Raw genomic sequence first — 17,972 nt, forward strand, 5'->3', positions numbered from 1 at the left:
CTGTTCCTCAGCAACAGCTACGCAACACCAAATACATATACTTCTGCATAAAATCAACATAGGAAGTTCTATAAAAGCTATAATATGCATCACATAAAGGTACACAGGAATATACATATATTACATATATGTATGTATATGTACATATATATATGTACCAAAATACCCACATTTTGGCACACACACTACTATATCCTTTACTGTTCTTTCTACACACAGCATACACACATCCATAGAGGAGGATTTAAGTTAAGCATTCACAGATAGAGGAATGTGAGTGCACACATAAATTAAAGGCACACACATATGTCAATGCAAGCATACACACAGACACAAGATTGTACACACACTTGCATATGTAAACACATCGAGTTGGAGCTTGAATGTGACCCGTGCTTCCCTTGTGAGTATTAACCCCCAGGGAGACCAAAACCTTCCTTGTTTTCATGTGTTTTCACATTTTCACGTGTTTGTGTGTGTTATTTCTGTTATCCTGGGTTCTGTGTTATCACAGGCTCGTGAGAGCAGAAGACACATACACATACATGCAGTTTCCTCACAATCACGCTTTAAGCCGGATGAGTGCACAAGTCAGGATAATTGTTGGTTCTGTCAAGTGTGTGTGTGTGTGTGTGTGTGTGTGTGTGTGTGTGGTGCAAGCAAGTGACAATGCACGCAATCCCCTGTGGTTTGCTTATGTGTGCTGGTCTGTATTATAATTTTTAATCTGCTTTAGCACATTTCTGTTTTAAAACTGTAAGACACACATGGAACGTGGAATTTTGTCAATATTAAAACCCTGACAATATTTTAGTATGAGAATGTTGTCAAACCAGCTCCATGGAGAAATAATGAAAGCTGAAGGCTTCATCTTTAATGAACAGATTTATATTATTAGCTGATTACGACTCAGCCCTGCACAGTGCATGATGGATTACAGCCAAATATTTTCAGCAATGATACACAATAATTCAATCAGTATCAGTAAAATACATCTAGAAATCAATCTTGTCCTGCAAGTGAGCATTTGACACATTTTTTTGACTGCTTAGATAAATAAATAAATATTCATTGTACTCCATCAATTGTGCTTTAAATGAAGGCAGCTTTATATTTTTACACACTTTTTATGAACCACATTTATTTACATACACACAAATTTGTCAGTTAAATTATGCTTTTTAAAAAAATATGCTGTCTTGATGTCCATACCAATCTGCATTTATCAATAAATTGCAGGTGTAAATACTCATCCAGCGAATTCCTCACGCTGCCACGATGGGACATGAAACAGTCTGTCCAGCTGGAAGAACAAGTGCTGTGTAGGCTCCCTGAAGTGGTGCAACACTGGGTCATTGGAGAGCCACAGCGTGTTTGGGAACAGAACAGTCTGTGTTATTACAGCCTGTTGGATGAAGGGCCATTTCACAGGCATTATGGATTAATCTTTGGCAGGATCTCTCCAGGATCAGACAAAATTGGATGTTTAACCTCACGTGTCCTAGAGCTGAGAGTTCTCTTGTGATAAACCAGGATAGAGAGGATTGAATCTGACCCACATTGGGTTAAACATCACATTCTTCTAAATTTATTTAAACTGACTCCTGAATGAAAAGATGAAAATATAATGAGTATACACGTCCGTCATCAGGTGAGTGTAATCCAAACCTTGAAAAAATTATTAAATTCACATTATATTCCACCAATGTATCACTGAATGCAAAAAGAAGACATTGATAGACCTGTATTTTCCCGCAATCTACTTTATTATTTTTGTTATAAATAAAATCTTTTTGAATGTACAGTAGTGTTGTAGTTACTGCACTTCTCCCCTTTCACTTGATGTCTAGCTACTCTTCCGCAAACAGAACCAAACAAAAACCCCAAATGATTGTCAGACTTTTGAGCAAGCCATGTGATCACCTGATGTCCTGTTCAGATATAAAAACCTTTTCAAATGTACAGTTGTATTTATTTCTCCACCTTGCTGTTCATATTAGCTCACAGAAACACAGATTCACAGCTGAAACCTCCCATCTCTTCCCTCGCTTATTATTCACTGTTTGTTATGTTGAGCTGAGTGTAAAAATATTACAAAGTTCAGGAGCAGTGATTGACAGGTCTAAATTTAACAGGCATGGTGCAATTTAACATTTCACATGCAGAAATAATTGTAAAGCAGTATAGGCCTAGAGATGTGGATATGGTAAATTCCTTGTAAACACCAATAAAATGCACACTATGAATGAAATGACATGAATGTGATTTGCTTTCTTGCATTATTAGACACAAACATAAAAACTGATGCTCCTTATCAGCTAAATACCTACAGATACACTGAATGCGTAGACAGTTTGATCGATGCAGACTGAGTTTCCCAGAAATCACAGATTATTAGACTTCAGTAGGATTTTCACAGACAGGAAATCAGATTTTTAACCCTGTGCTCTTAATCCAGACCCAGTGGTCACAGAAGGATATATGTTGGCAATCTGGTTCTGATTAAAACTTTATTGTAACTAAAGCCCAGCTCTGCAACTGCAGTGTTGCACCCTCTCTTGAAATGCTGTCAATCCCCTACTGTAATTTTTTTAAACGTTATTTATTTATTGGATTGTTTGGCATTGTGTGGCAGAAATAACATACAGTTTTGATTAATAATAAATCTATCACAGACACATTTACATTTTTAATAGGTCTGTAAACAGTGGCGTAAAAGACATATGTATTTTTTTTATGATGAGTTAACACAGTTCCATCAGGTACAACTCGACAACATGTGCAATGTAAATGCACTTCTACTGCAATATGTGCTCTTCTGAAATTCAAGGTGGAAAACAATGAATTATGACATGAATCATAATAACCAGTTATATAAACAGCTACATTTCCAGAATGGTTTGGGAAGTGTTATATTCCTAGAAATGCTCTTTTTAGGTTGAGTAAGCTGTATTTGTGCACTCTATTTTACAAGAGAGTGCACTTCCGCTGTAAGGATTACCATCTAACATGGGCATGATTATGTCACAGACTGCATGTACCATTCTCTCTGTTCAGAGATACAGTTTTTATAATAATGTGTTTTAATATATTTTATCCTATTTTCCTTGTTTTTACATTGGCATCCACAACAACATTCTTTAGTGTTTGATGTTAAGAATATAGAAAAGTTGGAGGCTAAGTGCCATGCACGTGTCTTATTTAACTCAGATTTCCCCAGCGATATTTGAAAGGTAAACATGCAAACTTCTGGTCACCAGCCTGCCTCCTAACCATTACACTACCTTTCCACTGATATATGTTTGGGAATATAATCCAAATATGTCATCCTGTTTTCTTGAAGTCACTCACTGTGCCATGATTTCGTACCTGTTTGATTATATCAGCATGCTCCTGTAAAATCACGTGACTACATGAACCGAGCCATTTCGTTTCACAAATCATAGCTATATATTAAACTGACTGACAGCAGTAATTCTCACTGTGGTTTGAAAGCCATTCAAAATAAAATCAATCACTCTCAGTTTCCCGTAATTTTCCATGTTGCAATCTAATGACACAGGGTGGACACATTCTAGGTGATATGCTCATATGTTACTGGCTGTGTTGATGATATTCCCATATATCCTATCCAGGGACTGCTGCAGTGACTGTTTTGAATTAGAGTTTGGCTTTCGGTAACCTATTCCACCCACATACTGTAAATAACAGTTAATGAAATAGCCTGTAGGCAGATGACAAGACATGACAGATACCTTTGTTTGCCCATGACATTGTTAGCTGTAGAATGAAGGGACAGCATGAAGGTAGAACATTACCTGCTCTCTCTTTTATAACACAGAGACCAAACACTGACTAGAGGACTGTAATGCATATGTAAATGTTCTACGTGGCCTGTCCACTAACGTACTTAAAACTGAGGCAAATAGAAAGTCATCTGAAAATTAATAGCCACAACTCTGTGATCTCAGAAAAAAGGGGAGATCACACTATTCACTTGAAGGACCCTGGCTATGCCCATAGATCACTAATAATTTTAATGACTGAATATGGTTTCTAATGGAGTCAGGAAATATGATTAATCTAATTCTACAATATTTTGAAGAAATCAAAATCATTTTAGCAATGCATGCATTGTTTGATCAATGAAATCTATAATGCACTTGCCTGAACTCTGATTTTCTCCCACTCAGACTATGTAAAGAGTAGTAATGAATCACTTCCTTGAAATATTTCCTTAGAATGTGAGATTTGATGTAATTCACAAACACAACTGAGTCTATTTCAGTAATCAACAACTCTCCAGGAGTCACTGACAATCTCTGACTCACACATTCATCACATTTCTGCTGAACACAAGGTGCTCCAACCTGCTCAGGGACTTTTGCTTTATTGTTTGTAGGCCTAATCACACAGTTTCTTTAGGAACTTACACATGTAGGCTACAATAACAATTTGAATGGCCAAATCCACTATATATTGATTGACTGCCAGTGTAATAAAAAATATCTACCTCCTTGCTGAGTTTTTGTTATTTGCAATGTTTAATATTGTTTTATTTATCATCATTTGACCCTTGGCATCAACTAGCTTTTTGAGCAGCAAATAAATGTATGGTAGCTCAAATAAAACCCACATTTCCACCCATGGAACTGACTTTCCATTACTGTGTTTATTGCTGATGTTGTGGACTATTTTTTAACTTGTTTTTATATCTGTGAGGTAAATGTTTGTTCTATTGGGGCATGACACTACTGGTGATAGGAGTGGTACTGTTTGCATTGAAACTCTTAACTGTCTCACTCTGTATAGGTGAAGGAAATTATCCGTTTTTCACAGTCCGAGAGGTTTAACTTGGGGAAGGAATCGGATTTCCCTTTTCTAGTCCGTCGGAACTTCATTCAATTGTGTATCCATACTCATACCGTAGACATTGATTTTGGCTTGCTTTATTTTATTTAATCAACTAAAACTCACAACCAAGGCATGCAGGCATTATGGTAGGTGTATATATGCGGAGACACATAAGAGTGACATTAATTAAAGAGTTATCGTTTTTTTAGTTTCTATTTTATTCGAGCGCACGGCAGGATATGTGACCACTGGAGGTGTTCTCCGGTCTATATAAGACCGCCGCCATCTTACATTTTTCAGTCACTGCTGTTCCGGCAAACCTGAAGCTGACTGTCTGCGGAGGGAGTGGACGAGGGCTCCCCGCTGACGCTCGTCTTCACATTTTCCTTGACTTTTTCCATTTCTAAGTGGCTTTTACTCTCCAGGATCCGAGTGGACGGACTTTCTGTGTTGACAAGGGTAGGCTTCAACATTCAAACTATCGGCTCCACACAGTTCCTCCCTGTTTTCTTGTCGGGCTCTCCCTGAATGCCAGCAGGAATGGAGACGGTTGTTGTGTGCGGGCCGGTGTGGCCGGGGATGATGCTGCTGCCGCAGCTGCTTTCACGGCAGATATTTGGGATATGCCATCCACCTCCTAATGGCAGCATGCCCATTTTACAGACGATACTCATTAACTTTATGGTAGCACGGGGTTGGTGTTGGGTAATATAGACAATAGTTAACATTATCTAGATGTATCCGATGGATTTCATTGCCTTACAGTTTATTCGGAAACCTTAATTTGGGAGTAAACGCCGATGTTGTGTCCTCGCTTGTTTGAATAGTTACCGTTAGCTAACGACAGCCATGGTTAGTTAGCTTAACTACTATTAGCCCACTTATGCCGCTGGCCACATAACCACTATTCTGACTCTGAGTTTTGTCGGTTGTTTTTGCAGCTGCTTTAGCTTAACAAACACGTAATACGTGGTGAAGACACAAGCGTGTGAAGCTCTGTATATCGTGGCCACGTGTACAACTTTACCTGTTTAAAACTAAGTTTGCAAACGTTAAGTAACGTTAGCCAAGTCACGAACACCGGTGAAGTAACATTTCGTCCTAAAGTTGAGTTGGAACTGAAAACCGTTAGAAACTTTAATGTTACGTCGACCTCGTTGCGAGCCGAATCGCTCCAAACTAATATTAATGGATTATATTTAAGTTTATTTTGGGTCAAAGGCCCGTGAGAGTGTGCTTTCCACTCGTCCTTTTAAACAAAGACCGACAAATTCCTCCCAGCCGCTGCGCTTTGGGAGGAAGACGAGGAGGAGCCAGAGTATGAAATCTGAGTCAGTAGTGTTGGAGCAAGAAAGTCAGGGGCAGCTGTGGGGAAGAGGGGGTGCAGCACGCTATTATTTGGATAGTGTTGATCTGTTTTTATTAAGTCTTGTATTGGATGTTTATACTATACCGTACCATACAGTTTCGTATGGTCCCTGTGCACAGCCAGAGGTGTGTTTGTTTTGGCTGCTGGACAGGGACCGGAAAAAAAGTTGGACACCTCGCAGCTTTTCGCCATCCTGTCGATTCAGAGAACAAGCGATAGTGAGGGGTCCATTTCCAAAAAGCTGTTTGTTGTATGCGCTTTAGTGTCCCAAGACGACGTGGTGGTGAGGTCTTAAGATATTTTTAAACGTCATGTTTTATTTTGTTTTGGTTTCATTGGAAAGAATGATTTAGCGATTAGATTTAGAGATTAAACCGCGGCTGGAGGATGTTGACATCAGCGGCTCCAGATTTATTTTAGTCACGGAAGCTCTGCAACTAAACTGGTTCATTTTAAATAATAAGGACACGAGAGCGGGCTCGAGTTGTTACATTTCCACCAGTCTTTGGTGTTCCCATGTCCCAGAAATCAGGGCATTGTCTTTGGCTCTCGGGTGTGTTTGTAGAATCGGTTAAAATGTTTTGTTTGTTCGTGTTCCTGCGGCCCCTCAGCGAAATCCCCGACCAGATTACACAACGGAGCAAACAAAACTAAGAAACATGTCATCTCGTCAGCAAAATTTTCTTCAAACGGTGCATTAAAATCTTTAAGACGGAAGCGTGGGTGTAGGCTACATCCGAGACCGGCGGTGGTATGTTTTGAGGTAATCCACTTGCAAGAAGACTTACTATGAACCTTTTCTAGTGGTATTGCAATGACCCAATACTGCATTTTTTCTCTTTCTAATGACCCACCTGTGTGTCCGCATTGTGATGGTATTTTGTATTTAACTTGCTGGCAGAGTTTTGAATGTACAAGTTTACATGACAATAGTGATGTTCATTTAGGTTTTTCCAGATGCATATTTTTGATAAAATGTCCTCACTAGGAGCCAAGGAAAGGATCAATCACTTTATATAAATAAAGGTTCAGTTAAACACCCATTGGCGATAAATGATTCCAAGCAATTGACTTCTTTTGGAGCATACATCTTTAAGGATTTTTATGTGCTTTTGTACTACTCTCAACCCATTCAATCTTATTTTTCCATTTTAAATTATAGATTGATAAATATTGAGCAGAACAAAGGAAAAGTCATCGTCGTGTGGAAGTTGCTTGTGTATTTTCTGGAGCCCCTGTTTCTCCATGGGCATCCATCATTTTGCAGTTGAGACACAGACCAAACACTGCAGCGGATGCAGGCATTGAACTCATTGTATTGTTGGCAGCCAGCAGTGAGTGCTGCTGACCCTGCACATTACGTGGCTAACACTGAAGCCTGTGGCAGCTCCTGTCTCTCTGCTTGTGCCGATAATGCAGCTTGTTTGGGTCATTTACTCATATGGATGTATTGAACTTGAGAGGAAATGGGCTGTGGATGGATGGATTTAGCTCTTTTGAAGTCCTGTTCTCAATTAATAAATTTTTCTTTAACCCAAGCACTGTGTATTTCCTCTAACAAATTAATTTTAAGTTATTTAAATGCCACAGTATGCTAGGAAGAGACTGTAAAAGTAAGCCACGAATGTCTGCAGGCCAAAAGAGTCATTCGGCGTGATGCAATTTAGAACAAGTGTGTCATACATTGATTTATTTTTTAAATGGCAACATGATACTGTCTTCTTTACACAGTGTAAACCTTGAGGCTCACCTGAACTCACTTTGTGGCAGTCTGGCACAAAATTGCTGACAGAATGGCTAATTTCCCCCCCTCTTCTTTTCATCCAGAGTAAATAGGATTGGAGAGTTTGGATGTGCTTAGCTGCTTTGAGTTCCAGCTATGAATAAATAGATATGATTTTCAGCTCTCCTATTATTGGTTTATTTAAAGTTTCCACAAATTATAAATGAAAGAGATGATATTCACAGTGCAGTGATGTAAATGAGATTTTTTTTTTGTGGGAGTTATTGCATTTGCGATTTTTCTTCAGCTTGAAGGTGTTTAGAAATACAAGATTTCCCACATAGCTTACAGATTTCTTTCACGCTTGCTTAGCTAGCTGCTGATGTATTAGATAATTGGTTAAACTTAGGCATATTAGCCCATGTAGGTGTCACTGTGGACCCGTAATAACCATATTTTATTTTGTTTGTGGGAGTTGAAATGAAGGTATCTCACGATAGTTGTCAGTCATCTGGCTTCGTGCCTAATCCTGATTGAGATATCCTCTGTGCAATTTAGCAAGATCTACATGTGGGAGACAAATCAAGTCTCTTGCAGAACATTTTTTCATGGTTGAAGTAATCTTGTTTTATTTTTTAATAAATATATTATAATTTTCTGGGATTGTGTCCTGTCAGGGTCCTAGCTGTGCTTCATCCAGCTCTGCCTATGCATGTTAGGAGTTGTTCTCTCTGCTCTGAATAGAGCCAGCTTAATAGACCACATCGGTGCCCTCATCTGTTCTGTGAGGCAGCGTTAAAACCAAACCTAAATCCAAACAGAAGTAGTTGTGCTGGTTCACCTTTTATATTCTGTTGTTTCATGTTTGTCATTCACACATTGATGGACTCTGGCTCTCTACATGAACAGCATGTTTTTCTTTTACTATATTCAGGGCAGTGAAACGGACTGAAGCACACTATTCCTGGCCATCCAGTTTTGTGCTGGAACAGTAAGCCTGTCATTTGAGTGTTGTCCTGGGACAGCAGTGCTGTGATTACACTTCATAAGGCTTTGTGTGCCTTTGTGCATGCACATTACCTCGCCATCTACATTCACATTTGTGTGTGCCAAGAAGATAAAATACCTCTTTGATGGATCTATCCAAGCATTTCTTCATGTGACTTCGTCCTTTGCCTCAGCTCCCCGCGTGTACTTATACCTCGATTTATCCCACGTACTGCGACCAAGACAGCCATCTGACTCTGGTGACTGGTGTGTCACTCATTAGTCATCTGGTTTCAATTATGTGGCTTTTAACTGGACCAGGCACAACTCTATATATTGGATTTCACATCTGGCTTCAAAGAAACCTCTCGTTCAGATGTTTGTGGCTGGGCTGCTAGCCTGATGTCTAGGAACTCTCAGGAACGGTCAAGAGTCTGACTTTATGGTAGGGCTGCCATTTGTGTGTCTCAATTGGAGACCAGACTTTGCTTGTTTGCCCATCAAAAAAACAATCATCGGCTCAGTTTCCAAAGCCAGATGTAAAGACCCTCTTTTTCCACCAGTGTGAATGATAAATGGTTCCACTGTGTGCTTTGATTGAATGTTTGATTTTGTATGCAGCCTTATATGGGACATATGGCTCCCATTAGGGCTGGGCTAGGTTACGTGAGGGCAGGCCTGGGAAGCTCGGGAGGATGGTGTGTGAACAGTGAATTTGAGTTGGTGGTCAGGAGCCTGACTCAAGATTGTGTTTTAATGACACCGCTGGGGTGGTGTGGGTGTGAGGAGGGAAGTAATTCAGAGCAGTAGTTTAGCTGTCCTTGGGTGTATTCGCAGCCATTTAACTTCACAAACGCCTACATCTCATGCCAGACTGTTTTTTTTTTTGTTGGGTTTTTTTTTGTTTTTTTTGCCTGGCTGCTGTGTATTTCCGTAAATCCACTTCTATTTGTAGGCCAATTAGTCTTGTCTTTGTTCTGTAAAGTTTTCATTTGATTCAATCATATTCTTGTTTTAGACAACTTACAATTATTGAGCGTTTTGCAGGCAGGAAAAAGAAAAAAAAGTCCCTAAGAAAAGGGCTAGCTTTAACCATTTTCTTGGGGAGCTATTAAACCTAGATAGCCCTAAATAGAACAAAGTGAGCAACTGCAATGGTGATCTTAAATATCTGTTTGTAGGCTGTTTGTTTGAGGCGCTTGTGCTAACAAATATTGAGTGCGTCGGATCTTTGCCGGACATTCGCATTTGATCTCTAGCAGAGACTAAAGATCGGGAAGGACCTTTTCATTAAGTGATTACCAATATTCCAAAACTATATTATCATATCTCCATAAGTAGTGAGTTTTTTATGTTCCAACAGAGATTTTTTTGCCTTTTTAATACAACAAGGTGATTACACGGTCAGTCACAGTTAGCCAAAGGTTTAATAGAAAATAACAGAGGAAAAAACAGCATTCAGTATCGTTTTGGTATGTGGAAAGATAATGGACTGTTTTTGCTGCTTAGAGAGACTAGAGGTGAGTCTCTCTCTCTCTCTCTCTCTCTCTCTCTCTCTCTCTCTCTCTCTCTCTCTCTCTCTCTCTCTCTCTCTCTCTCTCTCTCTCTCTCTCTCTCTCTCTCTCTCTCTCTCTCTCTCTCTCTCTCTCTCTCTCTCTCTCTCTCTCTCTCTCTCTCTCTCTCTCTCTCTCTCTCTCTCTCTTCAGAAAACAATCAAGGTGATCACATGACATTCAGACAGCCTGTTGGCCACTGCGGTTGATCTTTCTGAAACGGGACGTCAAAGATTCAGGATTGTAAGGTAGCATTTCCTGTTGGTATTTAGCGCACACCTCTAAAAGGAGAAGATAAAGTTTTAAGGGATGCCACTCGGGTTCCTTTTAACATAATTGTGAATGCGCTGTCTCTGGCTGACCTAATGATCTCTCTGGCAGAACCCTGTGTTTCCTGTGTAGAACGAGTCTTTTCAAACGTAACTGGCCATTTCACTGGCAGAGGCGACTTTATTGCATTGTTTTATTCCAGTACAACCTCCAAAATCAGACAATGTCCATACCTTCAACGTGATCACACAGTAACTTATATATCATAATATCAAATTATGTTTCTCATGCCCATTTTTTACATTTCTTTCAGACACTGTATCAAAGTTGCCACTGTCACTACATCTGACCTTTAGAACAGTAACGTAGCCTCACACCTGTTGTATCAAGCCTTGTGGCAAGAAATAGCTGCTCAGAATTTGAATATAACACATTTGATTTCCACAGGCACAAATGTAAACGTTTTTAAGAGGAGTTGATTTTTGGTTAGTTTCATTAGCAATATTAGTTCATAGCTTGCTGACACAAGGTTGGGAGTGACTAAAAGTCTGTAGTCTTACTTTTTAGCCTCTAGTAGTGTGGTTGCTCTATCAGGCAAGAACATCATGCTGATGTTAGAGCAGCTTATGCTTCCTTTAAGTCATAATAGAAATATGACAGTGTTTTCTCAATGGTGAAACAAACATGGGCACAACAGTGTCCGTGTCAAATGAAGGTCAAGTAGATGAAGTCTTTGGTGTGCTTTAAAGAACGTGCAGTCTTTTCACGTGGACTGTAGATTATGTGGAACCAACATACTGTGTCAGCAGGTCTGTGGCACTGCTGAAAAGTCGGTCTTGTTAGTCTCCTATGTTCTCTAGTAAGATATGAATCAATTCATGGCTCTTTTGTTGCCATCCCCTTATTTTCCTCCAGTTTAGTTTAATACTGAAACATGTTCAAATGGGAATGCCATGATTGAAAAGGATTTGGTCTCTATTTTCCTGTAGACTTTATCTTTAGAATCACAACAGATGTACTTTTGAAAGGGTTTCTGATTCTATGGATATACAGCCTGTTTCTGTGTCTCATTTTAGCCGGTATTTTCTGCTGCATTTTTCCCATTTCCTACCTTTTTTGTGCATTAATGATAAATGCTATGACAGTGAGTATGAATTGAAAATACCTGTTTCAATTTTCCTTGTGTTTTTCTGAATTAATCCCCTCTCACTTGCTCTATCGCTCTCCTTCCTTTGCCAGTGTTTACTTTCCTGCAGAGTGTGGTTTCAGCTTCAAAGCCAGTGCAGGAATGCATATGCCTGCCTCCCTCCTCCTGCCTCTTTTCTCTCCACCCAATGCTCCACATCCCCTGTCCTTCCTCACCTAAATAGTTGCTAGCTGCTACACTTAATGGTGGCTTTGTGTGCGAGCTGCTGCTCTTTGCTTGTCTGGCTCTAACAGAAGCAGAAATCGAAGAGCAGGAGGAGGCAGGAAAGGAAAGAAGGCACTGGAAAGTCACTTGTCTCAGGCGTTTCTTTTGAAACAACACTGGAAATAATTTTCTGCCTTTACCTTATCTGTGATGGTGTTTGATTGGAAGGAAAGAGGACTGGCAGGGAACAGTTTAGAGGGTAGGAATGATGGAAGGTTAGTTTAACTCACTGCTTCTCCCCGGTTTCAGATCAGGAAGCTGTGTCGGCCGCGGTTTGAGAAAGGAACATGGCTTCCCAGGGTGAGTAAATAGCTTTCAGACACGCTCAAACTCTTTCACCTCCTTGCTCTTTACAGCTTCTATTTGTCTGCATCATTCACTTACACGCACAAACACACACTGTTAAACTTTGCTGCAGTTCAAAACTGCCTCTTCTCCTGGTGCAGATTTATGTTCTCATTAGAGCAAAGTGAATTAGTTATTGATTTCAATTTGAAACTTGGAGCTCATATAAAATCAACGTTATGCTTGAAGAGACCTTTACAGGTAAATCACACATATTGAAGTATGAAAATGTGGGAAAATAATAGCATGAGAAGCAGGTTAGAAATCCCATTTATTGCAGTGGCTATAAACCATTGTTGAGGCAGTTGGTTCGCTGTGCCACTCACACAACATACAATGCTACTGTCAGTTAATGGTTGTAAAAATTATTACATTTTATAAAGGCATCCTTTTTTAAAAAGCTGTCCAGATTTTTGACATAAGATGGGACCATTGCAATTAAATTTGATACTAAAATTAGGATTCTGAAACTAGGTGAATAATTGTGATCATACTTCTTGGTAATAATTGTGTAGGCATTGTTTAGATGCTTTATATCTGATGTAATATTTCCTTGTCAGGCCTTGCCAGCTCAATACCTGTTTCTCTACATTTTGTCAAATGACAGTCATAATGCAAACAAGAATATGGATAACCAAACTGCATATGTTGATTCTCGGGTACTTTATCTCTTTCCAGCTGATCTGATGGAGCTAGACATGGTCATGGAGCCAGACCGTAAGGCGGCAGTCAGTCACTGGCAGCAACAGTCTTACCTGGATTCAGGCATCCATTCAGGGGCCACCACAACTGCTCCCTCCCTCAGTGGGAAGGGCAACCCAGAGGAAGAGGATGTCGACAACCAGGTCATGTATGAGTGGGAGCAGGGCTTCAACCAGAACTTCTCCCAGGAACAAGTACAAGGTAGGTCATAATGCTTAAAAACATTTTGTGGAAGATCTGTTCAAAATTGTGGACCTATGTGGTCCAAATAGCAGCTTGAATCCCGCTATAACAGAACTGTTCTTCTGTCTCTTCTAGACATAGATGGTCAGTATGCCATGACGCGTGCACAGCGGGTGCGTGCAGCAATGTTCCCAGAGACTCTTGAGGAGGGCATGCAGATTCCCTCTACACAGTATGATGCAGCAAACCCCACCAACGTTCAGAGGCTGGCAGAGCCCTCGCAAATGCTCAAACATGCTGTGGTCAATCTAATCAACTACCAAGATGACGCTGAGCTGGCAACCAGAGCCATACCAGAACTCACCAAACTACTCAATGATGAGGATCAGGTAGTTGCTCATGAAAACTGGCTCAGTGTTGGCTCAGAAATTATTTATTTATTTATTTTCTCCCCAACTATCATTCCCTAACCTCTGAGTCTGTCTCCTCCCAGGTTGTAGTAAACAAAGCAGCAGTGATGGTCCACCAGCTTTCAAAGAAAGAAGCTTCTCGCCACGCCATCATGCGCTCCCCTCAGATGGTGTCTGCTATTGTCAGGACCATGCAGAACACAAATGATGTGGAGACAGCTCGCTGCACCGCAGGAACACTCCACAACCTGTCCCATCACAGAGAGGGTCTGCTGGCTATTTTCAAGTCTGGCGGAATACCAGCTCTAGTTAAAATGCTTGGGTATGTGAAAGGAGGATGGAGGGATACTTGATTTGGAAGTTTTTTTGTTTGTTTTTTTTAACAGCATAAGCGTAATTTCGGTTTCCAATTCTTATTGGTTAATAGCTACTTTGACACATTGGCCTATCAACTGTGATAAGAGAAACATGGGGAAAAAAGTAACTGGCTGTTAACCCCTCAAAGGCAGAGGATGTGGAGAGGGAGGACCTTTTTGAGATACCTAATCTAATACATATCAAGTGGGACTGTAATCTAATAAGCCTTTGTTTGTTCTGCAGTTCACCAGTGGACTCTGTCCTATTCTATGCCATTACCACCCTCCACAACCTCCTTCTGCACCAGGAAGGTGCCAAGATGGCTGTCCGTTTAGCTGGCGGTCTACAGAAAATGGTGGCTCTGCTCAACAAGACCAACGTCAAGTTCCTGGCCATCACCACTGACTGTCTCCAGATACTGGCCTATGGAAACCAGGAAAGCAAGGTGAGGGGTTAGTGGGAGGGCGGTGTGTGTGGTCAGAAGGTAATACTGTATTAAAACCTGGTAATACACACGTAATAAATGTTGCATTTTCATTTCAAAGGTCATATGCTTCATTAGAGCATTAAACCCCCTAACCTTTCTATGTTCTCTCATATAGTTGATTATCTTGGCCAGTGGTGGCCCCCAGGCATTGGTCAACATCATGAGGACTTACACCTATGAGAAACTATTGTGGACCACAAGCCGTGTTCTCAAAGTTCTGTCCGTCTGCTCCAGTAACAAGCCTGCCATTGTAGAAGCTGGTATGTTTGGTCTCCTAAACATTAAGTGTTTGCAAAATGAGCTTGAATATCATTATACGTAAACTGTGTATTAGTAGGTGAGGTTCTTTCTTCTGGCTTATTTTAAATGCATTTAAACGACAAACATTCCATCGTTGTCTTTCTGTCCAGGAGGCATGCAGGCTCTGGGACTCCACCTGACAGACCCCAGCCAGAGACTGGTCCAGAACTGTCTCTGGACTCTCAGGAACTTGTCAGATGCTGCCACCAAACAGGTCCACCAATCGTGTTTGTTTTTTTGTTGTTGTTGTTTTGTTTTGTTTTTTTGTGAAAGACAGTGAGAACAACTTAATAGACTCAGGAGCCTACTTCCCTCTGTGCTTTTAAAATAAAATAAAAAAGCATTGCTCAGCAGAAAGATGAGAAATGCATTTTACTTTATTTTTTTTTTGGGTTGAAATTCATCTTAGTAGCAAGCATTCACTTGCTCTTGTTACTGTGTACACATCATTGCTTTCATGCTAACTTCACGATTGTCTTTCTCTCTAGGAGGGAATGGAAGGTCTGCTAGGAACTCTGGTCCAGCTGCTCGGTAGTGACGACATTAATGTGGTGACTTGTGCTGCTGGCATCCTGTCTAACTTGACCTGTAACAACTACAAGAACAAGATGATGGTCTGCCAGGTGAGTACTCATTATTAAAATGTGTTTACTATTTAGTTACTGTTTATAAATACTCTGTACATATTTTGGTCAGAATTTGTAATTAAAGGTTTTTATTATCCACCCAGTAAAACTGAATCTCTGATGTATCCGTTAATCGGTTATACCATCTGTTCCTCTGTAGGTTGGAGGTATTGAGGCGTTGGTTCGCACAGTGCTTCGGGCCGGAGACAGAGAAGACATCACAGAACCTGCTATCTGTGCCCTGCGTCACCTCACATCTCGACACCAGGACGCTGAGATGGCACAGAATGCTGTCAGACTGCACTACGGCCTGCCCGTGGTCGTCAAATTACTGCATCCGCCATCACACTGGCCACTCATTAAGGTACTCGCAAACAGTTCTTCACTCTTCATTCTTTCATTCAAATCAGTTTACTCTTGACCACACCTTGAATCTAAAATAATGGGCCAAACCTGGCTTTAAATGCGTAGTTGGCTAGTAATCCATGTCTCCTCTGGGTCTCACACTCTCTCAGGAGTGTTTTGTTGTGCATTGAAGTTGCTTAGACCTGTAGCACATCTGCAAATCGTCCAGTGTAGAAGCTGCAAAATACAACTGAGTGACAAGACCTGGCCTCTAGTTTATTGTAGTGTATTTGTACTGATTTGTACACTTTTTTGTTTTGTCATTGGATTGAGGGAAAAAATAGTCCCAAATTACAAACACAATCCATTTAAAGGACTTTTCAAATTAAAAAATGTCTAGGAACAATGCATATTTAAAATGTCGTGAATACAAATGTATACCTGAAAACAACTTTTGGCCGTGATTCTTGATCAGATTTGAAACAGGCATAACTGTAAATCTGTTTGTCTATCAGGCTACAGTCGGTCTGATCCGTAACCTGGCTCTGTGCCCTGCAAACCACGCTCCTCTGAGGGAGCAGGGAGCCATCCCCAGACTGGTTCAGCTGCTGGTCAGAGCGCACCAAGACACACAGAGACGTACCAGCATGGGAGGCACGCAGCAGCAGTTTGTGGTGAGAGCAGACACACGCACGTCCACAAACAAACCCCAGCATGGCATTAATAATGGCACATGCAGCTCAGTAGTGCCATGCCATCTATTCACTGAGCAGAACTCAGCATCTCCCACACCCAATGCCCAGCATTACTTAAACCTGACAGAAATGTCAGATTTGGTACTGACCAGTTACGCTGCAATTCTCTTAGCCACTTCAAAAAGATGACCACCAGATGACACCAGATCAGCAATAGTTCCCACCACTGCCTGCTCATCTTGAGTCTTAAAGGCTCCCTACAATTTAAACTCAACTAATTGTGTTTTTTAGGAGGGAGTTCGTATGGAGGAGATTGTGGAGGGCTGCACAGGAGCACTTCACATCCTGGCCAGAGATGTCCACAACAGAATAGTCATCAGAGGACTCAACACCATTCCACTGTTTGTACAGGTAAAAAAAACAATATTGTGCTTGTCTTCATGTTGCAATAATACCAGCACATCATTAAAGTAAATCTTACAAATGTGGTGGGATAACTCGCTGTCATGGTTGCAATTTATTGTACCACCGTGTGTGTGCTTGCACTCTATGAATCTCTGGTTATTGCATAATTTTTAGATGTGTAAGTACTGTGAAGGCTGAGAATTTTTCTAAGCAACCCTGTCTGTGTGTGCAGCTGTTGTATTCTCCCATTGAGAACATCCAGCGTGTAGCAGCAGGCGTCCTGTGTGAGCTTGCCCAGGATAAAGAGGCTGCTGAGGCCATCGAGGCTGAGGGAGCCACTGCCCCTCTCACAGAGCTATTGCACAGCCGCAATGAAGGAGTTGGTATGTTCACAAAAACTCATTTACATACAGTCATCATTCACATCTGCATAGCTACTCTTGAGCTATGCAGATGCTCAGATTCTCAGTCCAACTGAGAAATGAGTGCTTATGATTGGATAGAACACTGGCACTTTTGTACAAAACATTGTTTTTGTATAAGTTTTCCATGGACTTAATTGATGTAGACAAATGAAGCAACATTAATGTTGTAACCGTAATCATGGCAATACCCGGCCTCTTAATTGTCTCTTCTCTGTGGTCGCTTTATTTGTAGTAAGTTTATTTTTTTGACTAACCTATCAACCCTCCATCTTCCGTCAGCCACCTACGCTGCAGCAGTTTTGTTCCGTATGTCAGAGGACAAACCCCAGGACTACAAGAAACGCCTCTCTGTAGAACTCACCAGCTCGCTCTTCAGGACGGAACCAATGGCCTGGAATGAGGTCTGAAGCACTCAAAATCAGCTTTGTTCTTAAATTGCTAATCAGTATATTTGTACAAAAAAACACTTGGATGCTTGTGCACTGAAATTCACTTCTAAATGTAAATAAAGGCCTGCATAACTAA

The 17,972-nt window shown here is 40.7% G+C and overlaps 1 protein-coding gene across 3 annotated transcripts in view; it reads left to right on the plus strand.

The window, feature by feature from the left end:
• Positions 1-5,142: 5,142 nt before the first annotated feature.
• ctnnb1 (catenin (cadherin-associated protein), beta 1) overlaps positions 5,143-17,972 on the plus strand; it is a 15,094-nt gene continuing 2,264 nt past the window's right edge. For 2 of the 3 annotated variants that reach the window (XM_044206594.1, XM_044206592.1), the window contains exons 1-14: positions 5,143-5,313; positions 12,417-12,467; positions 13,191-13,415; positions 13,533-13,786; positions 13,891-14,129; positions 14,408-14,609; positions 14,767-14,911; positions 15,062-15,165; positions 15,440-15,574; positions 15,738-15,941; positions 16,438-16,596; positions 16,909-17,028; positions 17,255-17,405; positions 17,727-17,848. In XM_044206594.1, the coding sequence (XP_044062529.1) occupies positions 12,455-12,467; positions 13,191-13,415; positions 13,533-13,786; positions 13,891-14,129; positions 14,408-14,609; positions 14,767-14,911; positions 15,062-15,165; positions 15,440-15,574; positions 15,738-15,941; positions 16,438-16,596; positions 16,909-17,028; positions 17,255-17,405; positions 17,727-17,848 (2,073 nt within the window). In that variant the 5' untranslated portion in view covers positions 5,143-5,313; positions 12,417-12,454. Of the gene's footprint in view, positions 5,314-10,639; positions 10,735-12,416; positions 12,468-13,190; positions 13,416-13,532; positions 13,787-13,890; positions 14,130-14,407; positions 14,610-14,766; positions 14,912-15,061; positions 15,166-15,439; positions 15,575-15,737; positions 15,942-16,437; positions 16,597-16,908; positions 17,029-17,254; positions 17,406-17,726; positions 17,849-17,972 lie in introns of all 3 variants that reach the window. The other variant, XM_044206593.1, reaches the window with a different exon arrangement.

Source organism: Siniperca chuatsi, linkage group LG9 (genome assembly GCF_020085105.1).
Source record: "Siniperca chuatsi isolate FFG_IHB_CAS linkage group LG9, ASM2008510v1, whole genome shotgun sequence".
NCBI lineage: Eukaryota > Metazoa > Chordata > Actinopteri > Centrarchiformes > Sinipercidae > Siniperca > Siniperca chuatsi.